Source organism: Lampetra planeri, chromosome 70, assembly GCF_965212315.1.
Source record: "Lampetra planeri chromosome 70, kcLamPlan1.2.h2, whole genome shotgun sequence".
NCBI classification, from domain to species: domain Eukaryota; kingdom Metazoa; phylum Chordata; class Hyperoartia; order Petromyzontiformes; family Petromyzontidae; genus Lampetra; species Lampetra planeri.
In genome coordinates, this window is record NC_136175.1 from 722,412 (window position 1) to 735,622 (window position 13,211).

At 47.2% G+C, this 13,211-nt stretch overlaps 1 protein-coding gene across 1 annotated transcript in view; it reads left to right on the forward strand.

Moving 5' to 3' along the window:
* Positions 1-13,211, forward strand: part of LOC144737503 (elastase-1-like) — a 55,337-nt gene that overhangs the window by 13,106 nt on the left and 29,020 nt on the right. Inside the window, exons 4-6 of the mRNA XM_078620221.1 lie at positions 3,988-4,116; positions 5,603-5,739; positions 7,895-8,037. Of these exons, the coding sequence (XP_078476347.1) occupies positions 3,988-4,116; positions 5,603-5,739; positions 7,895-8,037 (409 nt within the window). The remainder of the gene's footprint in view (positions 1-3,987; positions 4,117-5,602; positions 5,740-7,894; positions 8,038-13,211) is intronic.

Below are 13,211 nucleotides of genomic sequence, written 5' to 3' on the forward strand. Positions count from 1 at the left end.
TACGCAAACATCAGTATGCATAACAACCAGCCTCTCATTGTATTTGTACCAGATGGAGCGTCCTCTGGTATAGAGATAGCAATCGTCTTAAATTACATGGTAAAAAAATATGTCGAATTGTTGCAGGGACCAGATGACATCTCTGTCGCACCCCGAGGTGAACATGAAATTGTTCTCACTCTTTTCCTCGGCATTGCCACCATCATGATGGTCCTTAATGAATATGAGCAAAGGGTTAAGATACAGAAAGCATACACATTTACTCAGAGCTCTAGCATATTGGTGGTATCACAGGCCAAGACCAGGTCATTAAAGCAGGAATAAAAGGTCTTGTTAAAATTCCCCACACCTCTGCTGTAGCAGATGGATAGAGAATATGGCATATGTGCAGGAACTACCCAGTCTGAAACTACTTTGGAGCTCTTAAAGCCTCTCCTCGTCATGCTTGGTGAGGCCAATACTAGGCTCACACTAATAAGGGAGATGCCCCAGCTATGGTTGCAATCAGTGAGGTTCTCTTTCTTAAACCTACATCGCATCCTTCCAATCATATGAAACTCAATCTGTGAATCAGACGATTGTAATGTCGTGACATCGTGGGATGTCACTGCGCAGTGCCCGCCCTAGAGAGGGATGGCGTGTTGTGTAACGACATCGCGGACACCACAATGGTGTGGGTATAGTACCAGCCCTAGAGGGGCCCGGTGAGTGCTGATTGATAGCGCGAGATGACACCACGCTTGGCGTGCAGTGCCAACCCTATAGGACAAGGTGTGGGAGTACCGGCCGTAGGAATGAGGTTGCTAAAGGCCATGCCACTCTGGTTGACCCGAGAGGACACGTGACCGGTTAAGTCTCCAAAAGGGCCCCAAGTGGTGGCTAGGGGTGGTCACGTGGTTGGGATCCAGATTCTGCTCGAGGATTCTGGAAGGTGGTCATGGCCAAGGGCGGAGCCAGCCACGCCGGAGAGAATATAAGCCGGGTCCCCAGAGAGACCGGCGTTGTTGTTCATCTTGAAGAAACCTTCGTCAACGTTCTTCGTTCTCCACTCAACGAGTCTCCAACACGTGGACCTGGACCCGAGTTGTGGTCCCGGTCTGTAGTAGCTAGTTACGTTGTAATTAGTGTAGTTAGTCTGGTGGTCACCACCATAGGTTGTTATTCTGTTAAGGGGAAGTTACCCCATGTGTTGGAGTTAAATTCATGTGTTGCCTCCAGGTATACATCTGCGACTCAGTTGAACTCACTACAGTAAGAATGTCATATGTGGTATCCTGCTTACAATTGCCACCCTACTTCAGCAGTTTTCTTGCGAGGTCATCATTGCACAGTGCTTTACTTGGTCTCAGACTTCAAATTGCTATTGGTTCTTCCTCAACAGACGGCACATCAGCTAGCCACTCATATAGGGTGGGGTTATTTACTCCAATATTTGAGGTAGCATAGTCCCGGCAGGGTCAAATACACCTTAACTCATGATTTTATCTGAGCTCCCTTCAATACTTAAACCTGTTTCTGGGGATTAGAGATCAGATCATCACTTTTTTCCCTTAAGGATTTTAATGGATGTGGTACTGACAGTTATTTTTTTCTAGAATTATGAGCGATTCTTGATTGATTGCTGCTAAGGCAGGATCAATCTCCCCAGCAACTCAATATCACCCCTCAACCATGCAGTCCTTTCTCGGATGTGAGATGTTGTCGATGGTGAGATGGGGCTTGGTTTGAAGTGCCTACTAAATGCAATTAAAGACCTAAACCTTCACCGATTCCCTCTCGGCATCATGAGGAAGGGGTAAAAAACAGCCACAGCTGAAAACGATGATGAAATTATTTCTTGCAACTTTTATCAGCGAGCTTAGACCAGGCTATTGTGGGTTTGAGTGGAGTCCCAAGTGGATGCCCACCACCACAGCAAAAAAATGGCAAATCACAAGCCGATGATTAGTGGGCAGATCAACTCCATAGTAGGTCCTGGTGTGAAGGACACGGGCCTGCATTCGCTTTTCCATCACTATATAGTACATCACATGTTCTGGCTTGGTTCCGGCGTGCATAAATAATATTGTATGGATGTGCCAATGCTCGTACATTATGTTGGTGAGTAGAGGCCCATGGGCTGCACAAAATTCGAATTTCCTCCCACCATTGTTATTGACCTGGTCTGGCACATGCTTTTCAATCACTCTAGCCATGGTGCCTGCGTCATGATCTACTTTAGCATTACAGTCACCGAGCAAGATTACTTTATACTAAGGGACATTTTAGCCATCACCTGGGATAGGGAGCTAATAGAATGCATCTGACTCATCAGCCTTGTCTGTGTAGTGGTGTTTTTTCGCGCGGACAACTTCTTTTTCTCCTGTGTCACTTTATTCGTACAGAACTCGCGTTCAAACCCACGCATTTTCGTCGCAACTCTTCCTCTTGTACTGCTCGTCTGCTACGCTACGCTCACTCTCTTGCTCCGCTAGCCTGCTATGTTGCACTCTGCTAGCTTCTCCACTACTATCCCTTACTATACACTCTGCCAGCTTCTCTACTGCTAGCCTTATCACACTTAGACCTACACTAGCCTCTCTACTTCTAGCCTGTCTACCCTCACTCCTCCAACCTCGCCCATGCCTCCAGTGGGGAATCAGCCAACACCGCTGGAGAGGACGAGGTGTGGAGAGCGGGGTCTCGGACTTCTCTTGTAATAATTATTCTGTCTTCACTCCAACCAACTCAACTGCGTTTCTCCGCACATCAGCTGATATGCCCTCACTCATTAAGAGACCTTAGGTGGCTCTCGTTGAGCTGTCGCTCACGAGGCATCTCCGCCACGCTTATCACCTCCATCTCCCGTCTGCCAGGCGCCTACACCGAGTTTGCATTTGCAGCCAGCCAATCACCGCTATGCATCTTCATTGGTCGCCTCTCCCTGGTTGCTCTCTCCCTGTCTCCCTCTCTGCACCTGCTCGCCCTGATGTGACCTCACTGTCCGCAGCTCACGCATGCGTGCACACTCTTTGCAACCCCCCGCGCGCGTTACTCCACTACACCTGTATCCTTCCACTGATTTTCGTCTTTGGTGGAGCGTAAGCCACCACTATCACTATTCCTCACCTCCCATTTATGGGCGAGGTGAGCCCATTGTAGCCTGGGACTTACAGCTTCCGACAGCTCATCGCCACGCTCCCACACCCCCTTCATTCTTTTGTTTTTGAGAATAGTTACTCCCTGTCGCAGTTTCCTGCAACGAGTGAAGGACTGTCCAGCCCAAACATCAAACACTTACTCTCACACTCTACATGGGTGAACGTACAAACTCCACACAGAAAGCACAGCTTCCGTCCGGTGTTTCCTAAGCTGCATTGGCTTCAGGTTGCTGAACGAATACATTATAACGTCTCACTCATTACACACAAAGTGCTTGCTATAAATGAACCACAAACCTTGTTGATCTCGTTAAGGACCACAATCCATCATATAAACTCTGGTCATCCTCGCAGTGGCTTTTTGGTAAATCTATATTGGAAACCCATTTCTTTATAACTGCTTTTAGTGATTAGTTTGGTGTCCTTCCCCCGCACTTCCGGTTAGTCAGAAAGACGTTCAACATACATACATACAAAGGCACACGTGTGGACACTTTGACACCTGGTCACCTCATGTCTTACCTCGAGACCCATAAACTTATACATACAGAGGCGTGGTTAAACGCAGTTCTCAAGTGTGATTTATTCATGGTCTCAATGAGATCAACAATGACTGTACAAAAAAATAATGAAATACATTTTAGATTTTTACTTAATTTCGCTGAATTCCAGCTCTCATAATAATAATAAAAAATTGGGTTGACTATCACGCATCAAACATATCGGCCACATGGTAGGGCCGGAGTGAATGTTTTTTTTCTTCAAATGAAGAACTGTTATGAAGTGAACGACCGATCCTTGTACGTCATTAATACTTCTAATCTCCTGCTGCCCTTTATCTCCACAGCACTAATTATGCTCAGTCTGTGCGTCTTGGAAAACACGATTTGTCAATGATTGAAGAGGGACAACTTCATGCGCAAATCAAGAATATACACGTCCATCCGAAATGGAATGCAGAATTCCTAGAATATGGGTACGTATATACATGTATAGCCCATTGGTCAATTCACTGTTGTATGAGGGCTTCTCACACCTCTGCGGTATGTGCAGGTGATATGGGCATACACTACCACGCTGTCCAGCGTGGGTCCGTGGAGGTGGGGAACATATTTTTCTTCCAATTTGAAAGTTGTTCAATAGTTTATTTTGTGTTACTGGTACCCATGTGCAACAACATGGGAAAAAATAATCAGTTACAACTACCGGGAACTAGTTGGCGCAGTGATGCACAAACACTACGGACTGCCACACTCGCCCTCGTGTAATCGACTGGGAGAGTATTGCTCACCTGTGTGGGGACGCAGCGCTCACACTCGAGTTATCGACACGCAACTGAACATTGCAATGCGTGCCATCTCAGGTATGCTGAGGTCGACGCCGACTCAGTGGCTCCCAGTGCTTACCCACATTGCTCCATCGCAAATCTGTCGTGAAACAACTTCGAACACATAGGGACATAAACGCAGTGCCTAAAATCATGACACCCCTTCTGGAAGCAAGTCTGGACTGTGGCCGATGTCAAAAATAAACATCTCACACAGGACCCTACCATCGAACCTCCCGGTTTCAACTTTCCATTTCGCCAATGGTCGACCATCAACCGAATCAGGACTGGGCATGGCCGATGCGGTCATCTGATGCACAAATGGTGCATCAAAGATTCGGCGGCCTGCGAGTGCGGCCACCAACTCCCAAATGATCGACCACATTGTAAACAGTTGCTGTCTTAACTCCTTTAAAGGTGGAACGGACGAGATCCACTCTGCGTCTGAACAGACAATTGAGTAGATAACAAATATTAATTTATATATGTTATCTTCTGCTATGAATCCATACGAAAGAAGCAGAAGAAGTTACAAGTTTGCCGTACATATAGGATTGTCTAGAGCAATAATCACATGTTTTATATTTTCTTAACTAATAAACAAATGGAGCTGCCATATTGCTACAATGGTTATCACACTCGACTTGCAAACCAGAGGTCCGTAGTTGTATTCAATCTCCTGGCGCGGCAGTTGAATAAATTAAAATATTGCTGAATGTTCTCACCTCTACCCACCTAGCAGTAAAAATGTATACAGCGCAATCGATCGGCAGGTCCTTTGTGATGACATCAAATGTGGGTATATCCACCTCTTTCCAACTTTTATATCTGTTCAGCGTAGTAAAGTGAACCAAACATCCTATAGAGTTCCTTCTAGTGGCGACGCTTCCACCAGCAGTGGCGTGAGGAAGACATTGTAGTGCAAACCCTTAATTTGGAACTCGGACATAAAGGGCAAATGTATCACGAGGTGGCTTAGATATGTGCCTTGCAGTGAATGGAGTCGTATGCACCATGCTACTTGAATGATTCTGAAAGCAATGACCCGTGTATAATTCCTCATGCACTGTTACCGTAAATTCCGCTTCCCCTTCGTCCATTGTCCACTCACCGTGCCCGCACCACCCCATGCCAGGTTTGACATTGCACTCATTGAGCTCAATGAATCTGTGCCGATCACCAACACGACCCAACCTGCTACCCTGCCCTACCCGGAACACATCCTGTCCAACAACCCCGAGTGTTATGCGACCGGCTGGGGACGTCTGTCAAGTAAGGACCAAACAAACAAAGCATTATATTTGGTAACGTCTGTCTTTTCCAGGCTCAACAAAGGTCCATCATGCTTCTCCCTTTGTATAAATAATGCCAGCATAAAGCAATTGCGTACATAAATAAATGTCTATGCTTATGATATAACCCTATATTTTCCTGAATCTTCTGTCCTCAATTTACAAAGGAAACTGCAATATGATTTCATTACTATCCTACGTAACCAAATGGCTTAACACGTAGGCTTTCGCGACCAATATCCATTATTGAGATTAATAATAGCGTGAATATCAAATGTACTGTAACAATATTTTGATGAGCAGACAATATGCCTCCCTACACGAAAAAATTAGTGTTTTTTATACATATCATCAGCCACACGTCCTTCTTGCAATGTATAATTTGACCAGCATTGGTTTAAGCAATTCTGACTGCTGATAAGACAATGAATGTCGACAATGTTGAGTTGTACGCCTTTTGGCGTCATCTGGTCCAACACCAATGGAGACTAGGCTCTAAGAAAAGCTGTCTCGGGTGTGGACCAATCAACTTCAAGGACAATGCATATCATTATTAGAGTTGTCTCTTTTTGTTTGCATTTTGACTGCTTGTGTTGTGGTTATTGCAAACATGATGCCTTGTATAAAGGTGTCAGTTTTTGTACCACTTAAAGGGTAAAACCCTACTTCTAGAGAACAACATTTTAAATTATGGAACTGCAAAGAGTGAAAGAAAGTGCGGTTGATGAATTTGGAAATGTATCATTTAATGTCGGTTGCCTTTAATAGAAGTATTAATGCCATTAGGTTATCCATAATAGAGGTTTTTGGGTTAGATCGCGTAAATATTTACTTCTATAAAAGGCAACTGACATTGAATGCATACATTTCCAAATTCATCAACCACACTTTCTTTCACTCTTTGCAGTTCCTCAATTTAAAATGTTGTTCTCTCTTATAAATTCCTCTTGTTCTTACTTGATTCCCACCTAAAATGTAGTTTTCACATTTAGAAACACGCCAAAAAACAAAGACTCTGAGAGTGCATAATTTCATCAGCATTAGTTCCACACAATCAAAACTCTGGAACATTGTCGACATTCAGTGTCTTATCAGCAGTCATGCTTGCTTAAACCAATGCTGGTCAAATATACATTGCAAGAAGGACGTGTGTCTGATGAGATGTATAAAAAAACACGAATACATTTTATCTGTGTGGAGGGAGGCATATTGTCTGCCGATCTAAAATATTGTTTAAGTACATTTGATATTCACGCTATTATTATGAGACGAGGATATCATGAAGGTGCTGTTTTAAGATAGTCTGCAGTAGTTTCACAGTAGGGGCCACGGTGCTATGTGTAATCCCAATTGAGCAATTTTCAAATAGTTGTTTTTTTATTTCGACTTAAAACTTTCGTGACCGCAGGAATTCATATTCTTTGGTTCTTTCGGTAAATTCACGTACTTAGAAAAATAATCATACAAATACAGTGAATAAAAATACCACGACGTTTCGATTGCAACACAAGCGGTCGTCATCAGGAAGAGGTGTTAGCCTCTAAACGCACACTCTTTATAAAGATTTGTAGATGGCGGAGCCCAAGTGTATCAGCAGCACAAGCAATGCCAATGCGGCAGCACCAACATTGCCAATGTAGCAGCAATGCCAATGCAGCAGCAATGCATTGCTTGTGCTGCTGATACACTTGGGCTATGCCCATCTCCAAACCTTTATAAACAGTGTGCCTTTAGAGGCTAACCCCTTTTCCTGATAACGACCGCTTTTGTTGCGATCGAAACGTCGTGGTATTTTTATTCACTTTATTTTTATTATTTTTTCTATCTACGTAACTTTACCGAAATAAACAAATACATTTTTTTTTATTTGGGACCACGACGCTGGCATACTGTTTTCAAATGATGTTATGGGATGGTTAATGTGCACTGTGACACAGACAGAACCTAGAATGGTATGGTAAATACACCTGCAGTTATAACCAAGGGGTCCTGATGATGTCGGACCACAAACCTCTTCAATAAGATGCTAGCATGCTACGGCTGGCCCATGTCACCGCCCCTACTTCGTTTCATGTATACACCACAACAACACTAATTTTTCTTTTGTATTTGTCATATTTATTGCATTTCATCAGCCAATGGCCCATCGCCCGACACTCTTCAACAAGCGAAGCTTCCCTTTATCAGCTACGCCAAATGCAGCAGCAACGAGTATTGGGGGATCAAAGTGAAGCCCAGCATGATCTGTGCAGGCGACAGCCTTCACTCTACTTGCCAAGTGAGTGTAATAGTTATATACACCCTTCATGCAAATACATTATTAACAAGAGGACGCTGGCTTTGTGTCAGTCATCAGAGGCCATTGCAATTCCAATGCAGCAAAACACCTGCTAGTAGGATTTCGCATTCACCTGCACCAGGTTGGCTAAATTATATCTTAATTTCACATAGCCTCCACACAGTCTTCGTGCGAGGAAGCCATCCCTATCTGACACTATGCTTGCCACGTGTTTCCAGTGAATTGCAGCTCCCTGTTTGTGATCGTTTTAGAATCTCAAGCTCCATATGTTTGCACTGTGAGATTCATGACTTGCAGGGCAACACACTTGAATGGTGATTACTGTACATAACCACACTATGTCACACAGTACAAAATAAACACAACACAGTATATCACCGTAGGTTGCAAGACTATCTTTGACAACATTTCACAGTGTTTACGGTAGAATGCGTTTAGAATGCATGACAATGCATTTGATATGTTTTTGTAATGTTAGGTGTGTTGGGTAATGAGACTCGCCCAACTCATTGGGGCTCTGGTGGCTCGGCACGAGGACATCTAAGCCCGGCCTGTCTTCCTGGCTTCACGTTGTGCTCTAGGCCCCTATTTTCAGAGCCACGTGAGTGCTACTCACAATTGCTGTGCAGTTGCTTCCTATAATGCTGTACAGTTTCCTTGGCGCTTGGTGTAGCCTGCTAATCCCCATCTGTTCCATCCGCATGTGATGTATCAGATGCTGTTGCCACCTCGAACATGCTTTGTTTATGTAGGTGTTCTTGTTTCCTCCCACTTGGAAACACAAATTATATTGGCATGTCTGCCGTTCTTCCTCATGCCTCCACACCTTGCATATTGTCATGCGCTACAAGATGCCAATCGTCATGAACGATCTTATATATAAAAGTCTCCGTGCGCTCGCGTTTGCGGGGAATTTGGCTCTCGGACGGGGAGGTTTAAGACCGAAATAATTTGCCAGCCGGCACGCCCTAAGCCCCGTGGTGCGAATAGGCTATTCCGTTTTCCCATCCGTAAACTTTTAAGTAGTTTAATTAACACATTTGTGTCGTTTCTATTATTCATTATTTACTTATTGCGAAACATCGACCGTACCAACTGACGACAATGGCGTGGGGGGGACGAACCCTACCAAGTTGCGCGTTCACTCAAGCTCACGGGGACATTTCCTTTTACGCGTTTAAAGCCAACACATACATGACGCTGCGGATATTTCTTAACAGTGTCATGTCCTCTTCGCCCCCCCCCCCAACACGATGTGTCCAGTTTATACTGCAGACTCCCTAGATAATAATATTTTACTGCTTACATACCATTATTCTTGCACGGGCGTGGGATGCTGGGGGGGGGGGGTAGCGGCCCAGCCCCTAGCATGGCAACCTGGCAACGTGCCAACCCCGCCGCCTCGCCAATGTAGGCCAGGACGGGGGCTACGCATGGCACAAGGCCTCAACATGCCTATGATAAGTACAAAGTTCCTTTCTTCTTACGCTAACTCAAGTCCATTGTTTACTATTGTTTAAACACATAAGTACACAAACATTACAATAATAATGTTTGTGTGCAGATCATTAATCACGTTCATTGCTTATTATTATTACAAAACAAATACGTTGCCAGATATTGTGTGCAGATATCAACTCAGGTTCATTGTTTACCATTATGAAACAAGTTGACAGATGTTACAATAATTGTTTTGTGTGCACAAAAGTCTTTTTGCATTTTTACGTTGCTCAATTTTCCCTTTTTTGCTGCGCTTTTATGACGCTGCCACGGTCTACTGCCAGTCTGTGATTTCTGATTATTTCTTCAATACATTTCTATTGTTTCCATTGCTCACGTCACACTATTTCCTCATACGTAGTACTGCCATACTGATAGCTGTGCCATCATCGGGGATTGCTGTGCCCGTCGATGTGTGTGTCTTTGAGGCCATATGTGTGTGCGTGTACAGCCATGCGTGTTTTTAACTCCATGTGTGTGTCTGTCTTTTTCGAAGGGACAATACCCCATGTGTGTGTGTACGTAAAGTGTTTATGTGTGTGTGTCAGTCCAAGTGTGCGTGTCAGTCCATTTGTGTGCCTATCAGTCGCTGTGTGTGTGTGTAAGTCCATGTATGTGTGTCTTAGTCCATATGTTTGTGTGTAACTCCATGTGTGTATATCTCAAGTCGATGTGTCATAGGCCACATGTGTATGTGTGTGTACGGCAATGTGTGTGTCACTCTATGTATGTATGTGTGTAAGTCCCTGTATGTGTACGTCGATATGTGTGTGTAACTCCATGTGTGTGTATCTCAAGTGCATGTCTATGTGTGTGTGAGTCCATATATGTGTGTGTGTCTGTAAGTCGATGTGTTTGTGTGTGTGACTCGATATGTGTGTGTGTCTCAGCCCATGTGCGTGTGTGTTAGTCGCTGTGTGTGTGTAATACCGTTGACGACTCTTGACGCCGGAGTTGGAGGCACACGGGTTTATTTCACAGCACAACAGTGGGCATATAACACTCGAGGGGGTATCGGCCCCCTCACCCGGCTAGCTGGGAATACACACGCTAGCTACCCTAGCCTGCCTCTTAGTCCTCCACTAACGGGCTAGGGGAGGCTGTCTGGCCCGACACTGGTCAGTCGGGCTACGGTACCCGGAGTCCCAGAGCACTAGCTCTGGTTCTCGGGACCACGCCGCTGGCTCGGTCCTGCGCGGCCCTGACAAGGGCGGCGTCCCAGGGGAGTCCAGGGCTCTAGCTAGACGATCTTCGGTCTTCACTGGTTTAGCTTTAACATTCTCGCCGAGCCCTCTGACACATCCCCTTTTTATACTCAACCCCCGCTGAGGGGTGGGGCCCCGGGCTGCCCGGTGCGGACGTCGTTGAGAGCACCCCCCCCCCCCCGTGCACTCACGTAGCCCCGCCCACGGTGTTTGTTTCCCATAAGCTGCCATGCATAACGGCTCTCTCTCTAACACCCCTACATCACCCCCCTCCCCCCCCCCCCGCATAGCTTGCAGCCGTCCCGGCTGCCAACATACAAAAAAAACGACAATAAAAGCGCATTTACCCCCTGACCGCGTGTGTGCCTCACTATTTTTCAACAATAACAAGAACAACAACAAGAACACAACAAGAACGCAACAGCAAGAAGAGAAACCAACCCGACGCACCCCCCCCCCCCCCCCAAATAAATACGAATTCCGTAAAACAGCATACATACGATTTGCAGGGAACCCACCACACACCCAACACATGGTGAGCCCAACGCATACGCATCCAATGAGCGGGGAACACACCATTCACACAACACACAATGAACACAACCTATGTACACATCTTCCATCCTCACAACAGTCTGCGCATTTTAGCGCACGTCCTTGCAGCGGGCCCCTCACACGGGGTAACCCCGGGTGGCGGACCATCCTGTGGCAACAGTCCGTCTTGGGGTGAGTCCTCATCCGACGCCGCGTGACCCTTGGCATCCCCAGGAGGGGTGATCGGGCGTGAGCCCGTCACTCCTGATGCACCTGGAGGTGGCACAGCCGGCAAGGCATTAGGTGAGAGCGACGGAGACGGACCCAGTGAGTCGGCCGACCCCCCACATGTTTGGCCACGCGTGTGTGAAGTGGGGATGTGTACTGCGACGAATGGTTTTAATCTAGAGGGGTGCACGAACCACCGCCGCTTTCCCCATTTGATACGCACGCACTGCGGTCGCAACACCTCAACTACCTCCACAGGGCCCCGCCACGGCCGCACCAGCTTAGAGGAGGTTGCTAATGGCACCTGGGGACAGTGCAGCCATGCCTTGTCCCCCGGCTTCCACTGCAGCATGTGCGCCCGACCCCGTCTGAGTCGCTCGTTCGCTTTCTGACGGAGGTCAGAGTTTTGTATGGCAGCATCCCGTGCCTCTGTCAATTTGGCCAAATTAAATTTCACATGGTCAGACAATTTAGTTTTTCCCTGAGGCGCGGGGATCTGCAGCTGGGCACGAACAGGCGGGTCAGGTTCGCGGCCGTACATGAGGTAGAAGGGTGAAAATCCCGTAGCTGCGTGGGGGGCCATCCGGTACGCCGCCAATACCCCTTGAATTTGCAAGTCCCAATCGGTCTGTGAGTCCGACACCTGCTGTGACAACATTGATGTGATGGTCCGATGCAGACGCTCGACCATCCCGTCAGTCTGCGGGTGATACGGGGAGGTACGAATTTTCTTCGTGCCCAGGAGCTCACAGACTTCTTTGAGCAATTTACCGGAAAATTTTTTGCCCTGGTCGGTCAGCAGCCGCTCCGGAGCACCTTTGTCCAGGACATAACCCTGAACAAAGGCCTCCACGATGGCTGCTGCCGACTGGTTGGCAAGGGGCCAGGCCATAGGCCAGCGAGTGAAATACTCCACACCCGTCAACAAATATCTATTGCCCCTGGGTGTGGCGGGGAATGGGCCCAAAATATCCAGCGCGACGAGTTCGTTAACTCTGGACACTTTGATTGACTGCAAGGGTGGGTTAGACACACGTGCTGGCGGTTTTTGTTGCGCGCACCAAGGGCATGACCCCAGTAAATCCCCGACATCCTTCGTCATGCCTGGCCAAAAAAAATCGAGTTGGAGTAAGGCGAGGGTCTTTTGGGTCCCCAGGTGTAGGAGGCGCTCATGTGCGGCCCACAACGCCTTGCCCCGCAACCCCGAAGGGACCACCAGCCGATGTCGATGGGATTTCCCGTCCCAATGCATCAGCAGACCATGCACCAATTCCCATGCGTCGGCATCACCCCTGCCCTGCCCAGCACAGCCGACGCGACGACGCAACCCGAGGAGAGAGGTATCCTCCATCTGGAGGCGCCCCCATTCATTGACGGGCAACCCCAACAGGGAATCTTTTCCCTGTTGTGCGATTGAATTAGGAACCAATGTTTCGTCGTCGCCGGCGGCCGCCAGGACCGGAACCGGTATGTCCCCTGCTGGCCTGCAACGTCCCGACCCCAGGAGGCATGCACATTCGGAGGTGGTTGGCATGCGCGACAGAGCGTCCGCATTGGTGTGGCGAACGCCCTTACGGTAGGTGGTTTCAAAATCAAAATCCTGGAGGATCTCCAACCATCGGGACAATTGTCCCGATGGCTGTTGAACTCGCAGGGCGTACTGCAGTGCTGCATGATCTGTGCGGA